The sequence below is a fragment of the Anarhichas minor genome, unplaced genomic scaffold (assembly GCF_050575085.1).
Source record: "Anarhichas minor isolate MPS153535 unplaced genomic scaffold, ASM5057508v1 ptg000087l, whole genome shotgun sequence".
In the NCBI taxonomy this organism is placed as follows: Eukaryota; Metazoa; Chordata; class Actinopteri; order Perciformes; family Anarhichadidae; genus Anarhichas; species Anarhichas minor.
The window spans coordinates 2,020,811-2,039,478 of record NW_027466533.1 but is presented as its reverse complement, the minus strand read 5'-3'; the positions used below and the strand labels follow the sequence as shown (position 1 = coordinate 2,039,478).

Here is an 18,668-nt window from a genome sequence, read left to right as displayed (position 1 = left end):
TCCAGTGCTTGTTGATTTCTTGTCGTACCCCCTGTTGTATTTCTGACATTTTTTCGTTTTTTCTATAATCCACTTCAGTGGTTTGTCACATTCATTTTTTCTACAGTGCGCGTTTGGTTTCCTATTGGATTTATTTCATCTCATCTGCATCTGTGTGTATTTTCCACTGCTTTGACTCTGCATTTTCCATCAGGCCCCATCAAGCGCGAAGCCCGCCGACTGTCTCCCTCCTGTGTACCTGCGGTTCTCAGAGCTGCACACTGTTTATGACCCCATCCTCAAAAGGAATAATTCAGAGGCAGATTGAAACACTTTTTGTTGTCACTCGCTTCAGTATTATCTTCTGATTGAAGCGGGTTACAGCAGCTACAAGAGATCACTTTGTGTGCCAGTATCTCGTCCACTCACCTCGTGTACACGTACAAAAGCTTATGATCAACGTTTAAGTGTGTTACAATTTTGGCAGCAACTTTGACTTCCCCCTCCTTTATTTAGAGAAAACTGTCACCTTTTCTGTCCCGATGCCTTAAAGGGAAGTCAGAGAGCGTCAAGATATTATATATTAATAAGGTTTGTCTTATCAAAAACGCATATTGTCACTCATTAAATAAATATTATGACCTACATGATGTTTGCCTGCACACACATTTGCAGTGTGCAGCCATGGTAGATTATAGGTGTATGTTTAGGAATAGTAGTTCCATTTATAATGTGCTTGTTACAATTCATACTGATGACAGTATTTGTTAAGAAGTATTTATCGTGACGGGTTAATGAAAACGCAGTATTTATTGTGCAACCGTTTCACTAATAACCAACCATAGTAGACCATATGTAAATAATAATTACACTTTCAAAAAAGTATTAAATAAGTCTTTTTCCTGAGGCTACACTGATCCAACTTTATTTTTCTCCTGATACTACTTCCGATACCTGAACTCTGCGATACTAAATACCAATCGTATACCAGTTTTCCAAGTTTTCCATTTGTGTATCACCGAATGGAACCATTGGAATCTTTGTTATGTAGGATAACATGATGCCAGTGATCGCTATGGTACTAAACAGTGAGTCAGCAGGGCGCGCCTTTAGCTCACCTGGGAGAGTGGACCACCTAAATACTAAGACTGAGTCCTTACCTCAGCAGCCTGGGTTTGTTTATCCGACCCGTGGGCTATGCTGCATGTCGTCCCTCTCTCTCTCTCTCTCTCTCTCCCTCCCTCTCTCTCTATCACCCCCTTCCCTGTCTCTCTTTGACTGCTCTATCCAAAAAAAAGGCAAAAAGCCCCAAAAAATATCTCACTTTTTTTTTTTTTAAGTGTGTCTGCTGGCTGGACTGAATAAATGAAACCGATGGCGGTAAAACTAAATTAACGTGGAATGGTCACTTAACAATGTGCGTCTCTTTTTCTTGAAGACATTTTTATTTCCATATTATTAACATTCATTCAAGCTTAATTTGTCATATTTATTCAGCATGAAAATGTAATCTACATCATCTAATCTGAAAAATAAATATCTCAATAAACTGAATTTACATTTACTACATTTGTGATTATAACCACATGTACACAATGCTAAACTCTTCATGTGTTTACATTACAGTTACCTTTTTACTGTACCATCGTCATCTTGGGTGACACTGTGATGAAGGGCTCCAGCAAAGGAACATTCGCTAGATCGTCTTAATATCACAAAAAGAGGGTTTTGGGGTATATTTGGTATTTAGGATATTTACACGGATGTGGTCGTCTCTGCATTAGTTCTGTTACAACTACAGTGTGACTGTACTGTACCTGTGCCAATGGCTTATGTGAGCTACAGTTCATAGGAAAATAAACTGAAACAGCTTTAGATGCACTCGTACGGTGTTAAAATGGTTCATTTTCTACACGAGCTATAAATCAATGTGACCGTGTTGCAGTAATACATACCTCTTGTAAGTTATAAAACCACAACATTACTTTGGGCTGGATCCAGATCTGAGATAATAATGGAAAAGGAGAGGTCTGTGGACTGTAGCGTGAGTAATAGAATAGAAGCTAAGACCACCAATGTGTGAGAGTTGAGTACTGAGGCAGGTAGACTGAGGGATGGTGGGGTTACGGAAGGGTTTGTACCAATCCCGTCTCAGTGAGCTGGATCAGCGACAATGAAGCCGATCTATTCAATTCAATTCTACATTATATCTTGAGATATCAATATGTATATTTAAACTTGAATTGATTTGTGTTCATTTTGAGACTTTTTTTTACCAAGTTGCTGGTGTATGATTTATTATTTTAACAATACCATTTTGTATCTATGTATTTACTTGTTACGTTTGGTTTTACAGTGTTAAGTCGAGACTGATGTTGCCTTACATGTAAAAAGGATGATACCAGTCTCTTCCACGCAGTCTGGAATCTGGGTATTTTGTCATCGCCATGCCAACGTAGCACACCTCCAGGGTTTCTTTCAGTCGGAGCTAAATGGCACCTTTTCAAAAATCGTCTCCCCTACAATCACGTCAGCTTTCAATCGAAAGAGGAAGAACAACGCTTCCTCTTTCGCTGATATCAATGCCAATGCCACTTTTCCTCGGATGTTTTGTTACATTGTCACTCCGAATAAGGTATAATGAAGACTACATCACTATTCTCAGGAATACAGAAATAGGAATAAGTATAATGTTTGCATACTTATAGTAGCAACGATTGCGGGGAGTCAGAAACTGATACTGATTAAAGACCAGTTCCCAAAGACTACACTCTTGCAGATGAGTCACTGATCTCAAACACTGAGCAAAGCTTGTCATGTTTTTTTTTGTAATTAATGCTCCAAATAATGGGAAATGGGATACCATAACATAAAAGGGCATCATTTATTCCCTCTTTTTTTGTTACTGGAAAACAAAAACAAATGCACATTTTACAATAATGGTACATCCTTACCATTCAAAAAAATACACTTTTACTAATAGACACACAAATGTTTTGTCTTGAATAAAAGACCGCAGCAGTGCTCAGTGTTAACCATTCATTGCTTTTGTTGATGGACAACCTGCCATGTCTTTACCAGGAAAGCCTATAGAGAAAGCGATGACGTCATGTTCTGACTAGACTCCGTTCTACTAGCTTATGTAACTCAATGGTGCTCAGTTGTTCTTTCATTTGTCTTCCAATAACAAAATGAAGCGTGTTCCAGGAGGTTTATTTTCCACAATCAATTTCATAATCTCCAAAAAATACAAATCATCCTGAATTAAGGCGTTTACAATTAGAATTTAAAAACTTTCTTCAATTTAACAAAGTTAAACTTAACATTAAAGGTCACTAAAAACTGAAACACTAAATGAACGATACATTATATATACCGTATTTTCCGCACTATAAGGCGCACTTAAAAGCCTTTAATTTTCTCAAAAAACGACAGTGCGCCTTGTAATCCGGAGCGCCTTATATATGGATCAATTGGTTAATTGGTTGATCCATACTGGTTGTACACGGCGCTCTGTCAAAATGTTTCAGTACGACTGGTAAACTACAAAGCCGCACCGCGGTAAACACCGGTACTGTGCTTACTCCTAGTCCAACACCACTTGTGTGTATAAAGACCCCAAAATGGCACCTTTCAAGAGACACGCTTACGACGCTATTCTATTCTATGCGCCTTATAATCCGGTGCGCCCTATATATAAAAACAGTTCTAAAATAGGCCATTCATTGAAGGTGCGCCTTATAATCCGGTGCGCTTTATAGTGCGGAAAATACGGTATATGTATTTTTATTTTTTTTTTATTACCATTCTTATCTCGATATATGGAGCTAACCACACAGCATTGTTAATTATTCGCAGTGTTACAAACGTCAATGAGGCTTTCTTACTTTTGGAACACTGGCTCTCTATGGCTACTGGGACACTCATCTGCTAATGCCACAATATTGGACCAGAGAATTGATAACTTCTGGGATACAGTATGGATCACAGACTACAAGTGGACGTAGTCACTGGGAAGTCACCCATTGGTTTGTGGACGGCAGTTTTGAAGCCATGAGTTTGGCATTTTGTCCGTCGCCATCTTGGATTTTGGACAACGAGTGAAAGGATGTGACCATATTTGGACGACGGAAGAGTGATGCCGTGGCGGAGACTCAGGTTCAGGTAGTGACCTGTCAATCACAAAGTGGACATGCCCTAAACTAAAGCATACCCTGCTTTATGGTCTATTTGACTCTAAATGGACCATAATTTACTAAATGAACATCATGCTGTATTGAATAAGACTTGAATCTCGAGATTGAGACCATAAACTCATGTTTACAATGTTTACTGAGGTAATAAATCAAGAGAGAAGTAGAGTCATTTTCTCATAGACTTCTATACAACCAGACTTAATTTTGCAACCAGAGGAGTCGCCATCAGTAGAGAGAATGCAAGTTTAAGGCATTTGCTTCACTTTTCAGAACAGATGTTGCCGCCTGCAAGTAACAGACACATACAGGAATTCAACAGTTGACACCTGGTATTGACGAGATCACAGGGTCACATTAGCCAGGACTGCCTGCACAACAGGGATCAAATACAAGAGAGTCAACAATTCTCTCCATATTGTGGTGTCAACACATGACACATATTTGCAGAGGCTTCAAATCAGTACTGATTATCTAGATTTTAAACATGCTACCTGTAGTTAACAATGTTGACTACATTATACACTGAACTGTCACAGCAAAGGTTTCCCTACACTCTGACACTCAAGCTCTCTCCGGAGACAAAGTCCTCCACACACCCACTAAAATGTTCTCATCCACTTTCACAGTGTTAGACTTCAACGGCACACAGAGGCATTTCTTACACCTCCCCGTGCATATTTTGGTAACGATGATGAACTTCAAAAAAGGGCACATCCGTCTCAGCTCATCTGTACAACTGTGTGCAACTGCTCAAACTTCTGGCCCCATGAATCAATAATCTCACAGTCTAACTGCATTATTCTCTCCCGCTCTTCATCTCTCGCTCTCATCACTTTGTCACTTTATTGTGGAGGGCGGCACAGTGCATCAGGAGCTCAGCGGCTCCTCTGGGGTCCTGGAAGTAGTGAGCATTAAGATGTGTTTGTAGTGTTAGGGAGAACCTGCCTAAGAGTTTGAGTTACACCCCTGCTCCTCAGTCCTCACACAACAGCCATGCCTTCGCTCGCAGAATTGGGGGATCTGTCACACAGCTTGGGTTATTGAGGGCAGCGGATGAACCAAATTACAAGATGATTTATGGAGCGTCCAAAAAATTAACGGGGCAGAAAACAAAGTGGGGGAAAGCACGGGATATACTCTCCGGCTTTGATGACTATTTTGAGATGCACCTCAATTTCCCCAGTGTTCCTTGAAAATAACCGAGCTTTCAAAAATGATGCATGCCCTCGATAGAGATACAGATAAACTACTGAGGCCGGTGAAATGAAAGAATCCTTAAAATGCATGTTAAGTGGTAATTAAATTTAAAAAATTCAATTTTGAAATAAGGTTTTCACAACTTGCACATCCACTTTGTCCTAATTCCCCCACTGTGTGGAAGCCAGTAGTGGACAGGGAGCGACTAGGACTAACTAGCTCTATACTACAATGCAAGAATGTTTCTTGATTTCCTTGTCCACTACATGGGTCATCAACCATTGAAGATGTTGATTTGTTCATTTAGGAAAGACCCCCTTTAAAAAAATTCTTGCTTTAAAACTAGTTACCAAGAGACAGCGTTCTGACTGAGCTACAGCTTAATTATCAAGCTAGCCACGGCAAATAAAATCTGCCAGCTGCGAGTTGTCATTTCAGCCAGCAACATTTAGAAATCTATCTAGCGATAAGAAGCCTGTTTTTCCCGAATGACGTCCCTAAACGTCAGTGTTAGCCCAGACCTAGCTACGTAGCTAGGCTGCTACGTGAAAGAAAAAACACAGCCTCCTCTATTATTTGAATACCTTCGGCGGAAAAGAGTTGAACTTAGCTCAACTTTTTGCCGCAACGCAAAGCGACGTCATCCAGTGCAAACGGGCAGTAGCCAAACAAATGAGTGCAAAAGAACATTACCGGTAGATTACTAATGTTCATGCCACATTTCTACCGTTTACCTCATGATGATCGAGACAAAAGATAATGATAACTTCCCAGAGTTTTGAAATCCTGCGTGAGAATATTACAAACAGCTGTGCAGTGTTTTGGCATTTTATTTAATCCTTCAAATTTATGGATCGGTTACCCAAACCGAGCTTCCTGGATTGTAGTTCATGGTCTCACTGGTACCGCAAGGGGCCCGAACGCCTCACTCAGATAACACTGAACTGAAATTGTGTTTAAAGTCATTCCATTGTATTTTCTGGTGAAAAAATCTAAATACTATGGTCAACATATCACTCTTGGCCTAACTAGCAATTTTCCTGACTCTAAAATGACTTACACTATCAAGGCTGTTTCAGTAATACCATTCACAAATGGCCAATTTCATCCCCACTGTGTCAAACATGACCCAAAACCGCCACAGAAATTAAGCTGTCAGCTGATGATTTTGAGCTTTTATTACCAAAGTTTACTCAGAGTGACTGCTTAAAATATGTTCTGTATATTGCGTGTAGATGACCTAATACAATAATACATGTAAAACACAAAAGTGTCTAATTTTGCTAAATCAGCACCCTTCATACGTAATCACACTGTAATTCTCATTCATCCACATGATGTCCCGCACAGCAAACCTTTTACACCACAGGTAGCACAAAGTCACAAAATCAACTAACCATCTCTCCACATTCTAATTCCACATGCGCTTTATTCTGAGGACATTTGTTAACACAAAAAAAGAAGTATTCAATGTGCCTTACCTACTTGCATAAAATTGAGAGTGTTGCTACTTTTTGAGCGAAGCTGAAATGTCATATTTTTACCTTCCAATGTTTTCACACATTTTTCTGGGAGAGGAAAGATGCATTAGGTGGTCTAACAAAGAAAAACAGAGGTGTAATCTTCTAATACTGTTACCGGGGCAATCACAGTTTATTCAAAACGACAATATTATCTCTAATGTCTTCAGTCTGGTAAGTGCAAGTAACAATAAAGGTAGCCTCTTTGCACCATTAGCTAAAAACACAAATCCATCCTCTGTGCTTTACCTCCATTTGGAAAGACTGACTATTTCTCCGTGTTATCATATCCGATATGCAAGCCCGTATGGACCCCATGGGCTGACTGAAGATGGATCAAATTAGTCTTAAAGATCAGCTCAAAAACAAGCTCTCAAATGACAATGTCCAGTCTTCGCTCTGCTGAAACTGACTCCTGTCTAGTCTGCGTGGGCAGTTTTATGATCTGAATACTTGAACCTGCACAATTTTTTGGAGATACTGTACACAACAAAAGTTGTGTTGTTCCACTCGATTTTCTTCATAATCACTAACTTGTTATGGCAACTCCTCTGGTTGCAAGAAAGAAGTCTGATTGTATAGAAGTCTATGAGAAAAGGACTCTAATTCTCACTTGATTTGTTACCTCAGTAAAAATTGTAAACATGAGTTTATGGTCTCAATCTCTAGTTTCAAGTCTTCTTCAATACAGCATGATGTTCATTTAGTACATTATGGTCCATTTAGAGTCAAACAGACCATAAAGGGGGCTACCTTGTTATTGACAGGTTGCTACCAATGAGTTATCTGTGTTTTCGTCTTACAACTTTAACCCTTTCATAGTGTGTTTTCACTAGTGTGTTTTCACTTCATGAAAGTTAATTGTAACGTTTTTTTTTTGCCTTAAAATGTCTTATTCAGCGTTCGTTTGTACTTAACCCCAACCTTTCGTGGCACTTCTGATTGCAAATAGCCAAGATGGCGACGGCCGAAAAACCGAACTCAAGGCTTCAAAACAGCAGTTCAGAAAACCAATGCGTGACGTCACGGTGATTACGTCTAGTTCTTACAGTCTATATTGCCAACATGACAAATGTAGGTCTAATATTTACTCTTCATTTAACTCTGGTTTGGACCAACTCCTAAGAGGAATGTTGGTGCTGGTGGGCAGGTAGCGCACAGTGTATTTTTCATACTTTTTTGTCGAAAACAGATGCCTGCTGCGATTGGAAAACTTTACCAAAACAGTAAAGTTGTGGGCCGTAAACAAAACAGTTAGCCGAAACACGTAGAAGCTGAGAGGACCTGTAGAATCGTCTGATAATTATATGTAGGTTCGTCACTACGAGCAACACTTTCACATTCATAAAGTAATTTCACCATTATTGATATAAAAATGCAATTACACCAGCTTTAAATCCAAACTGCTTTTAAGACGTGACTCAATGATATCCTGTTTTCAAAATGATGCGATGTGTCATTAAAGACAAGTCAGGACACACTGCTTCAGTGCATTTTCATTTCTGCATGCACACCTACATTAATGTATCTCAAATTAAAAATCTTAAACATCAGAGGATCAGACAAACAAAAGATGGTATCCATCCCAGAACCTGAGAACTGATCCATTTCACGGTGTCTCCCCTCAAAGTGAGCTCCCATCAGGCCTAACCTTGAAGGGGATAGAGAGCAGCTCTGCGCAAGGCCACAGTCACCATCCACCTGCGGATCCAGTGGGCAGTCACCCTTGGAGGCACCCAGCCAGGACCGCGTGTCCCATCATTCCTCTCGCCTCTGCAAACGGGAGCATCTGGGAAGAATCCAGAGCATTCTGGCAGATGCCTTGTGTTAATTCTACAGACATTAATCCTACCTTTCTACAGTCCAGTTTCTCCTCTTACCCTCCCTTTCCCCTCTCTCTCTCTCTCCCTCTATATCTATATATACAAACACTATACAGATCTGTGTATGTATTGGCCCTCTCGTGTGCACTGATTTGTATGTAAACTTGATTGTCTCTCAGAGGGAGGTAGAATAGCTGCCAGGAACTTGAATCTCATCACCAACTGTAGGTCATATTTCTCAAGAGCAGGTCAGAGACTGCCCAAATGAATTCAGTGTAGAAACAGATGATGGTGCTGCCAATATCACACATAAAAAAAAGAAAGATGACACAGATAAAATAGCCGTATGTGCTTTCAATTGTCGAGCAAATTTAACGTGAACTTTTAAAATGACTCAAAGAAAGGTATAAAAATGAGTTGCATTTCCACCAACTGGTGCGGACCAATATACTCGGCCACAGCATAGTCTCCCCAGAGGTTGGAGACGCATGGCTGAAATCCGCCAGTTAACAGAGTAAAAGAAATAAAGGTTGCGAGCAAAACAAGTCAGCTAGGCCATCCAACCATATATATCTGACCCATCTGCAAATGGAAATGGAGAGGGATTTGTATCAATTAGGCACGTTTTAATTGTTCTTCCATATCAGCTCGTATTGGCCATGTTTCATGCTGTCCGGATACAAAGAAAAGCATTCACACGTCATGGGAGTATCCGGGACGCCGACAGCAGAAACAGCTGATCAGTCATGTTTGCTGCGTCAGAATTTATTTGGGAAAGGCGTTCCATATCCCATTTAGCCCATCAACTGTTTTTTGAGAAACCACCTCAAGCAGGTGAAGAAACCGTAATTTGCAATACTTCAAAATGCACATAAAAATATGTCAGTGGAAACACAACTCATCTTTTCTTGTTGACCTGTGACATACCAAGAGCAGATAACCTCATATCTCTCCCAAATGATTGCAAAAGCAAGTATTCCTGAGTCTTTACACTGCCATGAGAAAAATTTCAAAATAATGTCGCTTCATATTAATTACTTAATCCTCTTTTCCTGTATTCAATAACATTGTGGGGGGATATGTGCATGCTCAGCTATTTTTAGAAACAAAAGGTTCATCCATGTCACAAGTGCTGTTTTTAGAATGGTCCTTATAAATGTGCAAAAATTTGCTAAACTTGTTAACTTTCAAAATAGTTTTTTTTCTATCTTAGCTGTGATATGACAGGGCCTGCAAAGCCCATGTGTGCTATCAAAAAAAGGCTCCTTTAGCCATTAAACAAACTTACTGCAACGTTTCTGTATGAAACCTAGCAACATACTGTAGTTGCAAGCATGGCTGGTTGGAGGATGGTATTTTTAGCCGACCCTGCTGTTATTGTAATTGTGGGAGTTCTTGTTTGAATCCTACCCATCCCATTTAATTACACCGCTGTTTCTTTGTTACCACAAGTTAAACTAGCGTGGGTTTGTAACACAAACGAATCAAACATCTTTTAACTGTAGAGAAATGCCTATAAATTCTCGAGCGTGTATGATTTTTGAAAAAGCTGAAGTTGAAATACGCGCTCTTGTTCTGTGGTGAGACTGGAGAAAAGACACCAGCAGCAAAAGTGGAGTTATTAAAATGCATATGTAATTTCATATTACACTGTGTAAGTCTCTGCTCAGCAAAGAACAGTGCACAGCAAAAAGAACAATGTATAAATATGATATGACAGCAAACGACATTTAGACATATGAACATGCATCTTATGAAGGGGTCATTCAATATTCTGACACAGTCATTGTCTTTGAAAAATGTATCACCAGCCTAGTCATGAACCTGTCAAGTTTTATAGACAAATGCATGCAGACCGTGTAAAGTCCTTAAAAATGCCATTGTCCGAACAAGTGCCTTTTGTTTATTTATGGCTCCACGTACGCACTGTTATGATTTTATGAGGCACAATGAATTTGCATCCATGGATCGATCTCCGAATGGTTTATGTGCCACAAATAAAATGTTCAGAGTTCTCCGTTTTTGGCACCAGTACGAGGTTATAGTTCCAATAGCCAGTATGAATGTCCATTACAGAGACTTCAAATTAATAATCTTGGGTCACCGCCTCATGTGTGTGAGGTTGACCTAGAAGTTGCAGGGTTCCTACACAATTTCTCATTTCAAAATTCCAGACTTTTCCAAACTGCGTAGGAACACTGTGGCTAAAGCTCCAGCACACCCATGGAGCAAACGAGCTACAGCTGCACAGTGCCGAAGCTTCGGTTCGGCCTCCCGGCTCTGTCACATGCAATAAAGTTAACTTTTACTTGATATGCTATGAGCCATCCTCACGTGGATGTCTGGGTGTTCTGTGACCTGTACTGTCACTCTGCTGTCAGTGAGCTAATGCTGTGCTGCTCTGGAGGAAGCCACCTTCTGACTTCGCACACCCACTGCAATTTTGCTCTTTCACGAACCTGGCTGATTCTGTAATCAATGAACCATAATAAAGACGTAGAGTCATTTTCTCATAGACTTCCATACAATTTGACTTCTTTTTGCCACTGGAGCAGTCGCCTCTTGCTGGTCAGTAGAGAGAATGCAAGTTTTGAGACACTTCTGCATTGGCCTCAATCGGCAGAACCGGAGGTTGCTGTCTGCATGGGACCCATAAAGGTGGAGCGTATTTTAAGTCCCGCCCACTTCGGAGGGGAAAACAAATCATCTTTCTCCATTGCCCTTGTATTGCATGACGGTGCCTCCTTGTCACTTTAGTCTGCTAGCAAACAACAGAAAAACGCCTAAAAGCTGCTGTGTGGTGGGATCCACAACCAACAGGTTAAAGAACCCAGAACTACGTGTTTTATTAAAGCTGCCGAACTGAAAAACTGAGCCTTTTAAAAAAAAAAAAGTGAGGAAGACTGGGAAAACTGTGCTATCCTGACACTCTGTATATCTACGTGTGCAGCAAACATTTTAACCAAATGTCAGTTTTAGGCTCACTATACTTTTGGAAGTGACAACTAGTGTTATAGTGGAATGTGGATAAATGGCAAGCTATGCAGTATCATGTTTGCAAGTGTCTTAGCTAACTACACTAGCTTGCTAACACATAGCTAACATTAGCTTGCTAACTTGCCCCATCATCATTTTAGTTATCAACTGTGACCCTGGTGGACATAACGGTGATAAAATAATGCTGAAATATCATGGTTTTTAGCTAGCTACAGGCATTTTGTTAGCTTTTCAGCCCGTGGTTTTTTTTCCCTCTTACGGGCGGTGGTTTTCACAGTATGACGCGTTGCGCTCTGTCTCTATTCAATGACGCTTCCAAAGTTTTAAGATGACAACTATGTGGTCATTTGCACACTCATCAATGCTACACAGGCTGCAGGGCGGAACTCACTGCATCTCCATCCCTTCCACTCAGCTAGCTCATCACTTAATTGACTTAATGAAGTATGTTCACTCAGAGACATGTACCAATGCTGGGAGTGAACATTAAGGGTTGAACAGCAATGCCAGTCGGACCAGAGCACCAACCCTGAGGACAACGCACCATAGAGTTTTGCTGGAAAACAGTGACACGGCTGAAAGAATATTAACTATGGGCATAGTGGGACTAAAAAAGCTCAAAGTGGCTTGCAGTTTTTACATGATGGCAAACTGACGTGTGCAAAGAAAGTGGGTAGTTCTACAGTTTGTGCTACAACTTTGACCCAGCGTGTTCATTTGCATCAGAATGCAACATCTCTTGTGTGGTTTATCTTATCTAAAGACAGGTGAACTAAAAGTGACAGCTTGCAGACTGCAGATGACTCAAAAGGGAGGAGACCCTTGAAACAATGTAATGTAAACCATGGATTGCCATAAACTACACAGAAAACTGCCTTCGCTGCATCTGGCCTCCTCATAAAACCATTTGGTTTATTTACTTCAAGAAATATTCCACACACATCTACTTTATTTGTGCAACAGCGGAGACAAATGCATTACCACCTAGTTTGAAACAACAGAGTGAATATTAATTTACTCCACGCTTTTCTGTAGATTGAGTGGCAAAACAATATCGCAGTATGAGGGACATTTGAACTGATTCAGATCGACGTTATAGATGATAACAGAGCGAAAGCGAGAATAAAGTTTGGCATAGTTAGCACTGCTAGCTATGAGCCGTCGGCTCGCCGTCGACATGTTGAGAGCTGTTGAGAGGCAATCGAAATGCTCCCAATCTCGGGTCTTGCACCTTTATGCCACGATGTGTCACTTTAAATGCAATGCTGTCTGACATGATTATTAGCTTTACGTTCAAATATGTATGTCTTGAGCTCTCTGTTTGGAAGTCTTATTTTGAAAACTCCTTTTAATGATTAGAAAGACATAATCACAGGCTCTCCACACACACATACTGTGTGGCTACATAGATACTAAATATCTAAATATCTAACCTTACCCCCGCATTTCCCACCTGACAGGTAACTATTAACCCACAACAGGAAAAAAACAAGTGCCACCTGCTGGAGAATCGCCAATACTTTTAACTTCATCAGATGCAGTGGTGTTGTACAGTAAGTATGGCTAAATTTGCTCTAAAGACTGGCAGTCCTATTGATACAGCCCAGTTGGCTTAGTCTCTCTGTGTTCTCTCAGATATGTTGTGTTACTAAAAATACAGCCAAAGGGCTGGAGCACCATACCCAGGCCTTTGCCAGCCTAGTGTGCACTATACTGGAAACACCCTGCCTCTGCTGACAGAGGGCCACACAGATGTACATGCAATGAGTTCGCAGTTTTTAAGTCATACGAAACAGCACTGCACCCCACTGACACAGTCTGCATCTTGGCCTACTTCATTTCCCAGCGAACCACCGGCTCGACCTGCTGCTTCAGCACAAACCCTGACGATTGTGCCCACACCATCAGTTTATGATAATTTAATAGTGAGCCTCCACGAGTGAGCCACTCTCACTTTGAAAGGCACGAGGCATCAAATCCCAGACACCTGACAGTGAATATCGGCTTTGATTGATCGGCCGTGCGGTGTTGAGCAACAGTTAGGGAAGTTAGTGTCTTGGTGCGGCTTTCCACTGAGCAGCAATCAGTCAGCGATCACCCCAGAGCCTACTGTGGCTTAGCTCCAGATTGTGCCTTTCATGTGATCAGCATTTTCACATTTCATACCTCTACAAAGATAAATACAAGCTTTGAAAAAAAAAAAAAACTCACAAGTGACAACACATACTGCTGTTTTGTAGATACTTCCAGCTCATTTGGAGTATTTTCAAACATTTGGAAGAAAAACTACATTCAATTTGCAACTCTTTCCCAGTCGTGAGCATGGGGCTGTGCTGCTCCCTTAAATAAACATGGCAGCCGGAAATGCCATGGCACAATGGTACGAAAAAAATGCGTGACAGCGATTTATATGTCAATATAGATACATAAATTAAAAGTAATTCAAAGCTTAACTTTTGTGTATATCTTATAGGAATATAAATAAACCTAATAATACAGTATTTCTAGTAGATAGTTTTACTTTTCCGATGCCAGCAAGGGGATTTTACACTTCCTGGTACGATGTGTGTTTTGCTAACAGTTAAATTAGCAACTTGAGAAACCAGTTTTTAAAAGTATTTAAAGTGTGGCCCTCTGAATAGGTTTGCCCCTGGTGTTTGGGGGAGTCTTGGAAGAATCTAGAAATGTCAACAAATCCGTGGGAAGTGTTTTCAAAGGACCCGCGAGGGGTTTTCCAAAGTTTAGCTACTAACGTCAAGTTAACAGCTACTTTACGTTAGCTCCGTGACTCCAATGTAGCTCATCAATGTCTTAAATTGTGATGAAATGGTTATTGCTATGTTAAAGGCACAGACTGGGGCTAAATATGGGTTGCCACTCATCAAAGGGAGACAGAATTTGATTGTCTTTTTAAATGAATAGAGTTTATAGTTGATAGTAAACCATGTTTTTTTTGTCATTGCTCCTGCAGTGCCAGCGAGGCAAAATAGTGATGATGATCTACTATACTGCAGATGCAGTGTGGAGGAACTGTGCTGCTGCTGAGCACATCATCTTCAAAACCCACAACATGAGGTAACAAGTAGCCCGCACTACATGCTGTCCACCTGGGGCTCCTCTTCTTTCTAGCCTACACAACAGCCTGTTGAAATAAACATAACGTTACTTTGCTCGCTAAAGCTCTTGGGTGTTAGCCTACATCTAATTAGCCAGAGCATTTAAGTAATTATTGTTGCTGTGATACTGAATACGGGGCTTACACACGCACACACACAAAAATTCCAGCATCTGAATCGAAACGATGCTGCCTGCTAGAGTGCAGGATTTGCATTAGTGCAGTGGAGCCCGGTTCCTTTCTACGTGCCCTGTTCGCACCTCCGCTGCTCTGGTTTCCCTCAACACAAACAATCAACTCGAGTTCTCGCATTAAAAATCACATTTCGCCAGACCCGCGTGAGGAATAGTGGCCTGCAAACAACAGAGGGATGGACATGAAAGTGTAGTCTGTCTCCTCCGTCTGGCTCGGTGAAAACGTAGCGAGCAGCCTATAGCCCGTTTTTATGGTGTTGCAGAGGGGGGGCAACGCTGCTGCGGTAAACCCGAGGATGGAATAATCTGTTTTGGGGGGGTGAGAGGGGGGGGGGGGGTGGATCACGTTGGACAGAATAACATTTGCATGTATTTCATCCACAGAAATAAAAATCTAGTCCGTGCTCGTATGTGTGTGCGCGCGCGCACAAGCGTCTGTGCGCGCGCGTGTGAGCGCTATTTAAAAAGTTAGGAGATCATAGTGCCGTGGTGATGCAGGGGGGACGGGGGGGGTTTATGTGTCTGTGCGCTGCGCGTCCCCAAAACCCATGGGCTCGCCGATAGTAGCTGCACAGAATAAGTTGTTCCCCCTCCCAGCGCCTCTGCATGATACCATATATCGCTGCATAAATATGATTGCAGATCTATCAGCGTTACAACAAACAAACAAACGAATAACGCAGATGCACACACACACACACACTGGCTCTCACGCACGCAACAAAGCCGGTTCACAGCGAAACGGAGGCATAATGGGGATTGAGCTTACCACTTGGATTCTTGTTTTTCTTAAGACTCTTGCCACAAAGACACTGCAGCATATGCGTTCCTTTGCTGAAAATGTTCCAAAGAAACCACATTGATTTGGGCGAAGAGCAATCCAGTGGCTTAAACACCCAGATATAGATGAGATCCTTGCGGTTGCATAATAACACAATTGGATCAGTTCTCCAGGACAAGGCGACCAATTGCACCATAGAAAAAAATAGGTATATCCAAGTCCTATCGCGTTTGCATTCACGTGTCAAAATATTCAGTGTCTGTCCGACTTCGCAACAAACGGCGTGTTTTCTTCTCCTCCTGCCGTATAAAGGATGCCTCCTCAACTAGTCGATGGTAGAAAACACACTCTGTAAATTGCATGTGTCGCACCGGGGAGGAGACGGGCCGCCGGTAAACAAACACACAACTAACGTGAAAACAGTGGAACACGGTGGGTTTCCGCGGAGATAACCATTCCCTATTAGTTCATCACTCTGAGGAGAGGAGGGTGGATCTGCACAGCATCAAAAGCCAAGGGAGGATGCATCCTATGCACAGACTGCTGCAATGATAGCCCCAACAAAACGCCACATTGCCGGATCCGAGTCCAGTCTCAACGTTTCTCCTGTTTAAAAAAAAAAAGAAAACACAGGCTGCTTTGGCGAGGTCAGATAACGCCAACCTCAGTTCATTTCTTAGTAGTCCCACACCGCAACCGTTTCAGTTTTAAAGCCAGGCTTTTGGGGCTCTTGGCGCGCGCGTATATGTGTGTGTCCGTGATTCCTGGAGTGTGCGTTTCTTCCCTGTACGGTGTGGTGTTTTCCCCTCCTCGAGCCTTTCAGCACCACGCCACTGACATCTCCAAAACAAAGTACGGTGCGCCTACACCAACATTTGCATGAATTTCCTCCAGCGTCGGGACCTCTGGTAGAAATAGACGGGGAGGAGGGGTTAAATTGAAAGATTGGCTTTCCATTACGTAAACACGTGGTTTCTACGCCGTCATTTCAGTGATGCTCTAGGAACATTTTTTTATGATCTGACTGTGACTATTGTCCCCAATGTCGTTTCGGCTTGAATTCTTGGAAATGACTAGGAGTGGATTTTTTCTCTTTCTTTTTTTTTTACATCCACGAGGTTGACGTGTGCACTGCCCGTTTATGGGTCTATATTTGCAGCCCTCGTCTTAATAGCTCACGTGCGATTTCTTTTGCCCTCAGTTCCTTAAGTAGTTGCAGCTTTTGTGCATACAGATGGGTGGTAATGGAGAAATGATGCACCAAAGCTCCACAGTCACAGGTGTTAAGTGATGAGGTTGGTGGGGAAGCCTCCCCGTGCTGGTGTCAAGTCATCTTAAGCATTACTGAAGCAGGGCTGCAGAATAGTTTATAGGCCCGCTGCAACAGATCGCTATTACAAAATGAATTTAATCCAATTCTAGCTGCTGGAAAAGATGTATTTACAATAAAAGTGAATACAGAAGAGCAACTTTACACATCTCAAAAAAACGATTTGGTCATCTACAGAATATAAAGTAATGACAGGATACAACATTTCAGAGCAAGATAGTTCATCATTTGCTTGATGAAAACATTCAGATGTAACACCTATGTTTACTTTTTACTCGCTCTGTTTTGTTTCCCCTCATCCCCGAGGACCAGGGGGCCAGCTAGTGTTGCTCATGACGACTGTTTCCACTGCATCACTGCTTTTCTCTGAGGATTTAAAGGTTTTCCATCACAGACTAAGGGAGAAGAAGACGTTGTTCTCCCCTGATTATTTCTTCCCTCTCTGTGGAGAGAAAGTGTTTGTCCTCGGTGGAAACTTTGCCCCCGCTGGTGTTTTTGCTATCCGATACTCCTCTTGTTCGTGTTTTTCATATTTCACATCTGGGATTTAATAATCTGTCAACGTGACCCCCCCTCTCCCGGCACATTTGGCAGAAGTCACTGTGTCTGCCAGTGTTTGGAAGTGGACCAATTAGTTGCTCAATATAGTGTTGACCCCAATCACAGGTGTTAGATACTGTTTGCAAGTAAGCCATCTCCGTCAGGCTGCAGTACAAAGAACACTAAATGACCGGCATTATGGCCCCAGCCAGAATAAATGACCTATTTAGAAACTGTAGTTTTTTTCCCTCTTCTTTTCCTTTTATTTCTAATTTATTAGTCAGGGACTGGTACTGACTTCCTGCTTGTGTGGTGATTCTTTTGTAAATATGAGCTCAGGAGAAACTCGTTGATCCGTGCTAATAAGGAAATAGTGTCGCATGAGATCACCCCATTGATCCTTCCATTTCCCAAATGACCTCCAAAACCAACACGTATGTAACATGCATCCCTTTGACATGTATGGCTTTCACGTTATCTATTTTTCATAATCGTATCCTTTTGTGGATAACTGATGACAAGTTACAGTTGAGCTCTGCGCTGAAGAGTTAAATACAAAAAAAGCTTCTCTTATCCGATGCAACGTCGAGGGAGCAAAAGGCCGAGCGTTTGCGTGAACGATATTAACCACAGCACAGGAAGCTCGATGCGAGACTGGAGGGGTTCATTAGCGGGGGGTTGTGTTGTGTGTTCATCTCTGAATTACAGCATTAATCAACTTTAATGACCTAGTTTTGTGGCGCCCAGGTCTTGACAGTTGTCTGTGATAACTGGTTCCTCGGGGATGTGGACCACTTCGAAACAAAATGCCTCCTGATTGACTTTTCTTTACACGCCATTATAATTTAGCCGTGTTACAATTACTGACAGTTTTCACGTGTTGTATACCTGCTGACACATATAATGTTAGGGCACAGAACTTCTGATCGAAGAGAGAAACCGCCCCTCCCCCTTGCCATGTGCTTCTTATCCGCCTCCAAAACAGAACAGCTGGTC

The 18,668-nt window shown here is 41.7% G+C and overlaps 1 protein-coding gene across 1 annotated transcript in view; it reads right to left on the bottom strand.

Moving 5' to 3' along the window:
- The window catches only part of fgf14 (fibroblast growth factor 14), a 113,575-nt gene extending 97,577 nt beyond the window's left edge, over positions 1-15,998 (bottom strand). The window contains exon 1 of the mRNA XM_076081967.1: positions 15,791-15,998. Coding sequence (XP_075938082.1) covers positions 15,791-15,998 — 208 coding nt within the window. The remainder of the gene's footprint in view (positions 1-15,790) is intronic.
- Between the last annotated feature and the right edge of the window lie 2,670 nt (positions 15,999-18,668).